The sequence below is a fragment of the Carica papaya genome, chromosome 7, assembly GCF_054855325.1.
Source record: "Carica papaya isolate Zhongbai chromosome 7, ASM5485532v1, whole genome shotgun sequence".
Classification (NCBI taxonomy): domain Eukaryota; kingdom Viridiplantae; phylum Streptophyta; class Magnoliopsida; order Brassicales; family Caricaceae; genus Carica; species Carica papaya.
Window position 1 is genome coordinate 20,299,358 of NC_142315.1, and position 11,534 is coordinate 20,310,891.

Consider the following 11,534-nt stretch of genomic DNA (forward strand, 5'->3'; position numbering starts at 1 on the left):
GCTAAAACATAGTAGAAAATTTTTAATATTATAGAAATAGATACTTCAAAAACACGAAATCATATACGTGATCAATGCTTTATTTGATAAGAGTCTTTTTATAAGAAAAAATAATAATAAAAATAATAATGATCAACGACTTTATCAAATCTAATGTAATGATGAAGTAGTAGTTGATAGGTGTTTTTGAAGAAAATTCTCTAGAAGCAATACATAAGACCCTAACCCAAATTTTGCTAGATTCATATTTGGCATGCTACTTGTCAAGCACTTCAAAATTTAATAAGAGAATTTTATCTTTTAATCTCATCGTTACGTCTTTCTCGGTGTGCTTAATTGGCATTCACCAAAATGAATTATACAGTTTTGATATGGACGTTATCAATTTATACGTGATTAATTCAATTTGTTTAAGGCTGCAAGAAATTAGAGGGAATCGAGTGCTGAGATGATTTTTGTTCCCAAAAGGGTGCACAATATCCAAAAGAGTAGTTACATGCCAAAATAACGTAAAGTTTGTGTGTATATATATATATATATATATATATATATGTACGTACGTATAATATATACACGTATATAGTTAGTTTTATAGCATATCTACTCACACAACTTATAATATAAGTTGGTACTTAATTGGTATATCATTAGTTTTAGTCTTTTTCTTGCAGTTCTTGATAAAGAAGAGACATCCACCATACGTCTCAACCCCCTCCTGTTAATTAACTATAAACACACACAGACATATATATATACACACACACGCATACATACACACACACACACATACAAACATGCGATTGTGTAGGGGGGGGGGGAGATGCGCGCGTTTGTGCGTGTATCTGCATTCAAGGATTCTGATTACTGATATTAATTATATATCGGGGTAGAGCCTTTATGTATCATATCCATGATCTAGATTAAAGCTCTGGGGAACAAGATTGTAATAGAGAGATTCAATACAGGCTGATTTCCTGATTTAACTCTTCAAATTAATTAACAACTAATTTGAGATCAATCATTCATTAACTGTATGATTGATACTTTCACACCTCTTTATGAAAGTGTGAATTTAAATTAAATTGTACAAATTTTTGTGAAGAAATTATAAAATTATTAATATACATATAGATGACACCTAATTATTAAAACATGTATGAATTTTTATTGTTTGAAGAAATTAATTTTGAGGTTTTCCCAGTGATTTTATTGGACTTCAAGAGCATATAATATATATATATATATATATATATTTTGTTATATGGCTAATTATGAGTAATTATTAGGTATTTAGAACGGCAAATAAATTGAAAGAATTTGTAAATGTAATCAATTGATTTCAAATCTTATTGAATTTAAAAGATTTGCTAATTATATATAATATTTGCTAATTACTTGGCTACATTATTTGAATATTAGATGCTAGTATGTACGTAAGTAATCTGATAATCATTTACGTACTTGAGATATGCAAAGATAATCTTTGTCTCTCCCCACTAGTAGAATATAGTTCAAATATTATAGTAGTATTGTACAAAAATTGATCATGGCTAAATACAGATGCTCCCTTATGGTGCAAAATTAATTATAAACTGGGCCTATCTTTGGCAATTTAAAATGACTTTTTCAAATTCGACCAATGAAACTACGGTTATATTTCATATTTTATATATATATATTCACTTATACCCTTGTTTATATGTATGCAGACACGTTTGTAGTACCAAATCTATTTAGTTTAGTTAATACAGCAGAATTTCCATTGTTGAGTTTCTCGAATTGGGTGGAGATTAAAAATATATATACACACAAATCTGCAAAATTTTTATAGGTATCTCAAAATATTTTCACATGGGTTCTCTCTGTTACAATTACTGGGAGCAATTTGGTTCCAGTTAATTTCGGAAAAAAGATTGCATAATCATATGATATTTCTATTAGAAATAATTTACACCATGTAATGTTGACTGTTTTATTCTTTATTTTTTTTTTAATCATAATAATTGATAAAACTCCTACAATTGTTTCTTTTTTTGTATTTTTGACTCGCTAGTTTAACATTTTATTATTATTATTATTATTATTTTATATTGATTCATTGTAGTTCTTGTAAATAATAGTATTAATTATGAATGATAATTTATGAAATAAAAACGTTAACTTTTGATAGCTAAAAATAATAACAAAATGTAGCAATATAGATTTTAAAAAATAATTTAATCATTCATGACTAAATAAATAATCACATATGAGGATATATCAACCCGTTTTTCTAATGTTATATATTTACGTACGTATGATATTTTAATACAAAAAATTAATTAGAAATCTGATAAAAAAAATTAGAAACATACAAGGAAAATCAACATAAGAATACATGCGCAAAATTTCACTTTCAATAACATATACGAAAAGATATTGATTTGGTAATTGCTATTAATAGTCTTTTCTTTGCCACATTTTAAATAAATAAATGTACGACCAAATTATATATGTTCTATTATGAACTACATAACAAATCTTTTTTTTTTTTTTCTTTTCTGAATTTGCCTGCATCCAAAATAAATGGAGGTCATATGAAACATGTTCCATTGTGAAGACTGTCTTCATCATCAATCAAATAGGGAAAAAGCACTTAAATTTGTCTGCACTCTCCTACCTGTTATATCCCCTGTTTTGATTCTTTCTAAACTTGGTTTGCTTTAGCAGAAACCATGGTACCTCGGCTACGTCCCTCGTTAGTGTTTCCAAACTTGAGAGGTACAACTCGATCTATGTACGACTTTCCAGGAAAGTTTCTTTTACCTTCTGGAAGTGCTCGTAACTGTGGCAACCAATATGCTACATACTCACCGTCAGGATCATATGTTTGTGCCTGAAAGAGCCAAGAAGGTTTAAGTATCTCAACTATTAAATTAAGGTTTTGATTATGCTCATAGTCTCCTTAGTTATTATGCCTTATAGTAGTAGTAGCATTACCAGCAAATGTACACTAAACATTTCTCCTCGTAAAAGAGAATACAGGTTCCTTTCCAGAAAAATTAATAAATAAACAATAGAACATGTTTCCATTTTCTTAATTTAAGAATAATCTTCAGGACTGTAAGAAAGGAGCTGTGATTTTTGTTATTAGTAGCTCGGGTCTATTGTAACATGCATAGGTTATTATGATTCAAAACACACATATTAGTTATCAAATGCTATCAAAAAACATAACTACTTAAATATAAATATTTATATATAATTTTCTCCTGCAGAAAACTTTTTTAAGAAAACTATCAGTATATATTTTAGAGCACTTACTTGCTTGGGGATGCTGAAATAGCGATCTTCTCGTGGATCATTCCCAACTCCTTAAAAGTAGAACAATATGAAAAAATGTTAATATTTCGATATTTCTTGGCAGAGAAATCCCATAATTATAAACTAAATCAGCATCAATAGTTGCTCAGATTTTTTTTCCTTTAAAGTTGATTCCTATGAGCAGAATTTCCCAGTATATTACTTAAGGACTCCTGAGAAGCCTGTTGGTAACGACACCTCTGACTTATTTTCCAAAAATAAAATGGAAACACAGAAAGCAAATATGGAGTGAAAGAAAAAAAAAATGGAATGCACAAATTAAGAAATGAAATGAGTGAAAACAAATGGAAGACAGGACCTTCTTTCATTGCCACCTTATTGCTCCTATTTTGTGGCAAGATGAACAGCCTTGCCATTTTTTTTAACCTGTTGGATGAAGACGTGAATTTAGCATTACAGAAATTATTTGTGTTGTTTCCCTCTATTTATACTATAAAGGGTGAAGTTGGTACTGATCAGGCCTATTTCCAACTTGAATGCACCCTACTTTTCAAGATGAACCGCCTCTGCACATCTCATAAGACCATTGTGGAACTACATGCAGCTTAAGAATGTGCCCAAAAATGACACATGCTTATAATAGTTGGAAAGAAAGCAGAGATGCATCACCTGCTCCATAGGTCCAATTTCCATAGTTCGAACATGGATCATAATCCAAGAGACATGTCTCAAACCATTCAGCTCCCATACGCCAGTCGATACCCATATCTCGAACAAGAAAGGAACACACAATCTGAATATGTCTAAACTAATTAGTACATGCATCAAAAACTAGTTCTGCAGAGACAATATCTAAGGATTTGACAGAGGTGCTTCTGTAGCTACTCCAGATTTATGAATTTTCTTGAGGACAAAAAAAACATATAGACATGTTAAAAAAAAGTGTTTACCTGTCTTCCTCGATTTGACATGAACCCAGTGGCAGAGAGTTCCTTCATATTGGCATCTATAAGGGGGTACCTAAAAGTTAATGGTGTTCATTCAGATGAAAAGGTGAATGTTGTAGAAAAAAGAACAAATTCTTTCTCAATCTCCTTGGTATCCAAACAAGCTGCTCCACGTATTCTATAAAGCTAGAGCAGAAGGAAGAAGTACCAACCAGAAAAGTATAGTGGTAGAAATTATGATCATAACAAGGAACTATATAATGAAAAGGGAAGCCTTCTGAATAAAAGTGAAGGAAAGATGGAAACCACAAACCGAAGATGATTTAGCTACGACGAGTAAAAGAACTGGAAAAAGGAGATGTTGGTTGACAAGAAAACAGAGATATGCAATTTCATACTAAGTAATATACCCAGTACGACCCTCTCTCCAGGATTCAAAAAGCCCAGGGTCTTGACTCCACCTGCGTTCAATTTTTCTTGGGCCACCTAGAAAAGCCAAACCAACATGCACAACATTACTTGCAGTTCAACCACATTTCACTTTGAATTTATTAGTATCTAATGTATGTTAAAAAGAAATATGAAATTTTATATGAATATTTACCTAAATGAAACAAGGAATTCCCGCATTTAATTGAAAGAAACCTGAAGTAGTCCCTCCATATCAATTCAAACAACACCCTAACAACAACATCATATTCAGGGTTAAGAAAATATTTTAGCAATCATGTCCAAAAGTCGGGGTAGAAGGATAGTTTCTTGCGTAACACAAGTAAACTGGAAACTGTAAAGAAAGCATACTACCATTAAGACACTGACTTGGCTATATATATAGCCTTACAAAAGAAATCAAATTGCAGTCACATTTTACACATTTACGAACGTGGCAAAAGAATAGAAAAACAAATAATTAATCCCTAAAAAATAGATTTATTCAAATCACTAACAAATGTCTATCTTTGAACTCATTCAAAAGTTGAACAACTAATTTTCTCAACATCCTCCCTTAAACTGAATACCAAATTATTCTAAGCAAAGCTCTCAACTTCACGAACATATAAAGCTTCAATGGCTTGGTCATTATGCCTACAACCTGTTCTTAAGTGTGACAGTGGACCAGCTTTATAATTCCATCTTTAGTAAGTTCACGAAGAAAATGAAACCTGACATCTATATGTTATTTCAACCATGCAGTACCAGAGTTTTGGAGAGTTCAATAGTTGAATTATTGTCACAGAAAATTGTTGTACTAGCACTTTGAACATTATTCAAACCTTCCAAAATCCTTCTTATCCAAACAACTTGACAAGCACATGAAGCTGCTGCAACAAACTCAGCTTCTGTAGTGGACGAGGTGACAATTGATTCTTTCTCCGATGACTAAGAGAAAGCTCCTGAACTCAACATAACAACATAACCTAAAGTACTCTTTCCTGTTAGTTAAATCTCCTACGTAATCGTTATCCGTATAAACAACTAATCTTTCATCTCTTCCTTTTTTATATAGTATCCCAAAATCTAACATCTCCTTTAAATATCTCAACACTCTCTCGGTTGCTTGAAAATGAAGATCTGTGGGATGATCCATGTATCTACTTAGGAGACTTAAAACAAACATAATGTCTGGTCGAGTAGCTGTCAAATTCATTAAGCTACCTACTATTTGCTTATAATAACCGCTATCCACCCTTAATCCATCCTCATCACACATGATTTTACCACCTGGAACAATTGGGTTATGAACTGAGTTGCATTTATCCATAGAAAACATTTTTAGTGCCTCCTGTGTGTATCTTCTTTGACAAATAAAAATATTTTCTGACCTCTGCAACACTTCTATGCCAAGGAAATACATAATTTTTCCTAGATTCGTCATGTCGAATTCATGCATCATTGATGACTTGAATTTCAGAAACATATGCTCATCATTGCCTGTAAATATCAAGTCATCAACATAGAGACAAGTAATTAAAATTTTATCTCATTCTCTTTTTTTGATGAATAGAGTATGCTCGTAGGGGCATCGTTCGAAATCTTCCTCAGTAAAATATGACTCTATTCGATTATACCAAGCTCGTGAAGCTTGCTTTAGTCTGTATAAAGCTTTCTTTGATTTATATACTTTATGTTCATCACCCTTCTTCTCATAATTAGGAGGTTGCTCAACAAAAATTCCCTCACTAATTTTGCTATGGAAAAAAGCAGACTTTACATTTATCTAAAAAATTATCCACCATTTCTGAGCTATAAGAGAAATTACTATTCGAACTGTCTCCAAACATGTTACAAGTGCAAAAACTTTTCCATAATCCACGCATACTTTTGACTGTAGCTCTTTGCAACCAAACGAGCTTTGTACTTCTCCACTTCTCCATTTTCATTAAGCTTCGTTTTATACACCCATTTCACACCAACTATTTTTGTCCCAGTATGTAAATTCGTCAATTACCAAGTATTATTTTTTGTTATTACTTCAATTTCCATATCCATCGCTACTCTTCAATACGCTTCTTTTATCGCCTCTTCGAAGAGAATTTGATCATTCATTGCAAACATAGCTGAATATGCCATGTCTTCTTCCTCAAATAAACCTTCTCCACTTACATAATCATCCATCCAATTTCGTTGGCTTCTTAACCTGCGTTGGCAAGTCTCAAGTGAAGATCCTTCACCAAACTAGATAAATTACCTTCATTTAATTCATTTATAAATTCAGGTTCCTCAATGTTGATGCAGCCATTATTTTCAGCTTCATTCCCATCTCTACTTATTATAACTTTTGTAGAAACAGGATCATATAGCCTACATGCCTTTGACTCCTCACTGACTCCAAGAAAAATGTATCTTACACTCTTGTCATCAAATTTAGTCCTTTTACAATCCAGAATATAGACATGACATACGTATCGGAACACCCTGAAATGATCTACAGATGGCTTGGATCCACTTCAAGTTTCTTCTGTAGTTCTGTTTTTCACTGCAAGAGTTGGACTTCTATTGAGAATATGAACTGACTAGTTTACAGTTTCTGGCCAAAAAGTTTTGGGAATCTTCTTTTCTGATAGCATACTTCGAACCGTATTCATGATAGTTCAATTCTTTCTCTCCACGATACCGTTCTGTTGAGGACTGTATGCAGCTGTTAGTTGTCTTCGGATATCATTCTCATTGCAAAAGTTAGTGAGTTCAAGTGAGGTGAACTCATCCCCATGATCAGTACAAAGACACTTTATGGTTAAATTTGTCTCTTTTTCAACATGAATCTTACATTTCTTGAAAATAATAATAATTTCTTATTTCTCACTTAAAGAATAAACCTAAATTTTACGACTATAGTCATCAATAAAACTGATCATCTACCTTTTGTTGCTATTACACGTAGGACTGATTGACCCATATATATCAGTATGCACCAGTTCACGATTTGAGAAGCTCTTAAAGTGTCTTCCTTGGGAAATGAATCTCTGTGTTGTTTTCCCACCAAGCAATCCCTAAATGTATTCACAGGAGTTTCAAAGCAAGGGAGTCCTCTCACCATTCCCTTTTTTTAGAGAAGTTTCACACCATTGAAGCTTAGATGGGTACATCTATATTGCCAAAGTTGAGCTAGATCTTCTGTGAAAGAATTGAAACAAGCTTCCTCCTTCAATTGTATTTGAGCAAACAACTTGAACATTCGGTTTGAAGAAATTTTGACCTCTATAATCAAACCTTTCTCTAGATGATAGATTTTGCATGTTTCTTGCTATATAAAGATTGCAAGTCCCTTCTCGACTAATTGACCAATGCTTATCAGGTTGTTTTTTAATCCGGAAACGTAAAATACACCTGTAATGATTTGTACAAGACCTTTTACCAACATTCGCACATTACCTTTACGCATCACGTCCATACTCGAGTTATCTCCTAGTTTCACTTTCTCTCTGAAATTTTCATTAAAATCTGATAAAAACTCCTTGCCATACATGTGATTACGACATCCAGAATCAAGAAACCATAGTTCTTCTTTGCTGACTTCTTTATCGTTTGTGTACACCATTAACAACATCTCTTCACTATCTTCCATATAGTTTGCTCTTGCTTCTATCTCCTTTTTTGGGCATTCATACTGAAAATGTCCAAGTTTATGCCAGTTATAACATTCAATAGTGGCTTTTCTGAAATTGCGCTTGCCTCCTCCTCTTTCAAAACCTCGCATTCCACCATGGCCTCGGCCTCGTCCTCTTTCTCTTGAAGACTCTCCAACAATGACCTTCAATGCCTGCTCTTCCATAATATGAACCTATAAACGTTGCTTATGCATTGAAAGACTATTTTGTAACTCGTCAATAGTAAGGGCATTCAAATCTTTTGATTCTGCAATAGAGCACGCCACATAATCATATTTGGAAGTCATAAATCTCAAAATCTTTTCAATGACAGTTACATCATCCATATTCCTTTTATTAGCTCTCAGCTTGTTAACCACAGTAAGAGTACAAGCAAAATTCTCATTTACAGATTCTCTCTCCTTTATATTCAGCATCTCAAACTCCTTCTAAAGAGCCTGTCGCTGTGCTCGTTGAACCCGTGCTGTCCCTTGATATTTCTACTTGAAAGAATCCCAAATGCTTTTGAATGCATCTTTGTTTAAAATAGTTTCCAAGATTGATCGATCTATGGCCTGGAAGAGATAATTATTTGCTTTCAAATCTTTTAACTTTGCATCATCAATTACCTTTTTTTGTGCTTCAGTGAGTTGAACTCCTTCTGCTGTTGTAGGAATTTCAACGTCCACAATACTCCAATATTCCTTTGATCTTAGGAAATTCTCCACAAGCATACACCAGTGATCATAATATCCATCAAGTTTTGGTATTGCTGGTTGCACAAATCCAACCTCTATTGTCATATTTTCTTTGCTGAACTCTAAGAAAACTGCTGCTTCTTAATTTCAATTAAGCCACTATGACGTGGCTCTTATACCAAGTGTTAAAATAGTTTTTTGCTTAACACAAGTAAACTAGAAACTAGAGAGAGCATACTACCATTAAGATATTGACTTAGCTATATATATAGCCTTACAAAAGAAATCAAATCGCAGCCTCGTTTTACACATTTACTAACGTGGTAAAAGAATAGGAAAACAGATAACTAATCCTAATAAAATAGATGTATTCAAATCACTAACAGATATCTATCCTTGGACTTGTTCAAAAGCTGAACAATTAATTTTATCAACAGATCGATGGAGAAAGTCAAATCTACACTTGAAAGGACATTGAAAGAGAAAGCAGTGTGAAGTATAAACATGGAATCTGCATTTGTGACCGTGTCTCATGCTTGGATGCATACACAACAACACAAGCAAAACTGTCTTTGCACAAATAAGTACCAGTATGTTGAATCATTTGCTTGCCTCTCCCTTTCATATCTTTTCACCTGAAAAATATCAGAAAGTCAACACAAGATTAGCATGGCTCAAATCTGCAATGTAAGTGTGCAATGCACTAGGAATTCTCACAAATAGTTTCAACCTCCTCATAAACATAACATGGTGAAAGACTTCCTGAAGCAAGCCAGGGCGAGAACTTAGTTGAGTAATCAGCTCCCAACATCCCATTCCTTGTCTCTTTATATATCCTTATTAAGTCCTACATAAATATCACATATAACCCCAGTCTCTGTTAGCTTCATGCAAATAGCACTGAACTAATGTGAATTCCACTAGTGTTAAATCTTACAGACTTTGCCGTTGTTAAATTGATTAACTTCATTTATTTCTCCTATGATTGCTGAGAAGTTGTGTAAGGATTCCTTTGCAGTTTCACATTAACAATGAAAAAAAAGACATTTATAGAAATATAACAATAGAGCTTCTCTTGCCTCATTCCAGAAGTACTCGATCACCCTGCTGAGTGCAGCTGTTTCACCACCTACAAATCTTAACCCCTTGCTAACCTGGATCAACATTAAAAGATGAACATATAAAAAAAATTAACTACTTGATTTTTTATTCAAGATTTGTCCAAATAATTAAGCATGCCTTTAGCTGGTGAAGTCCAAGTTGCTCAAGTGAAGGAACACATCCCCAATCATCAATGCTAGATGTTGGCCCAAGAGATATTGGAATCTTAACACAACCTCTGATTTTACACTTGGATTCCACAGACTGCAAGTTCCAGCAGTCTCATGAACAAATACGATTACCACATACATATAAGCTTCTTGCGAAGACCCAAGAAGTAGCATAATGAATTCTAAGTCATGCCTTACGAAATTGGGTATACACATCTGGCAATTCAACGGCACTGAATGGGAGATCATTTATGTGATACATGGTGCTGCCCCAAACTAGTTGTAGCTTAGTACTGTCTGTAGAACTCTGGCCAGTGGATTTCTGGGAAGATGGTAGCTTAACTCCCCGCAAACTTTTGCGGACCAATTTTTCAACATATAGCTCTTCACTACAGGTTTCTTTATGGGCATATACCTGATTATGTTAGATTGATTATTAACTTGGAGAGACATAATGAATGTATTTGTTTGTGTGCGTGTGTGTATGGGTGTTTGGGAACTTAATCGAACTAACGACGTGAACTATCAACTTAACTGTATGAGCTCCAAAAGCATTTGCAAGAGAAGGGAGAATTTCCTCGGGTTTCCCATGTCGAATAAGTAGGTTAAGCCCTCTCTTTATCAGATTCCTCTTCAAGTCAGACAAGCATTCCATAAGAAATTGAGCTCTCAGAGCTGCCAATATAAATATAAGCAAACATTTACAGGCCGTCAAAGTAGATTAATCAGTCTCAAGCCATGAAGATTACATATATAACTGGATCACTTGATTCACAAGAAAAAAAAAATCTAATTCGAGGATATAATACCTCCAGTTTTCGGGAAGCCAAAGTAATGCGTATTCTCGAAATTACGAGGATCAACGCAGTAAACCGGCAAAACCGAGTCAGAAGAAACCCAAGCATTGAACAGTGACTCATTGTCGAGTATTCTCAAATCGTTTCTAAACCAAACAATGGCGACTCCTTTACCCCTCCTCTTCACTGTCTTTGAGGTGTACCTTTCGAAGGTTTTGTCTGCAATGCTGTCCATTTCATTGGCATTTAGCGCCGGTACCTGATAAACTATTGAGGAAGAAGCCGATTTAGGGTTGGATATTGAACGGGAATTCATGATTGAGAAGCCAACTACGAGTGAATCTTTAAGCAGTGAAGTGGATTTGGATGGATGTATGAGTTTTTGCAGCGTAGGATGAGCGGGTGAGAGACAGAAAGAAGCCATATGGCG

The 11,534-nt window shown here is 33.8% G+C and overlaps 1 protein-coding gene across 1 annotated transcript; it reads right to left on the minus strand.

Annotated features, from left to right (window-relative positions):
• Nucleotides 1-2,404: 2,404 nt before the first annotated feature.
• Nucleotides 2,405-11,533, minus strand: CRY3 (cryptochrome 3). The gene is made up of 13 exons (XM_022056970.2): nt 11,117-11,533; nt 10,843-10,982; nt 10,501-10,722; nt 10,276-10,401; nt 10,116-10,190; nt 9,767-9,883; nt 9,625-9,671; nt 4,855-4,931; nt 4,661-4,736; nt 4,254-4,323; nt 3,973-4,096; nt 3,304-3,353; nt 2,405-2,875 (listed from the first exon to the last, which is right to left on the minus strand). Exons 1-13 carry the CDS (start codon nt 11,526-11,528, stop codon nt 2,687-2,689), a joined length of 1,725 nt encoding a protein of 574 aa, XP_021912662.2. The 5' UTR covers nt 11,529-11,533; the 3' UTR covers nt 2,405-2,686.
• Between the last annotated feature and the right edge of the window lies 1 nt (nt 11,534).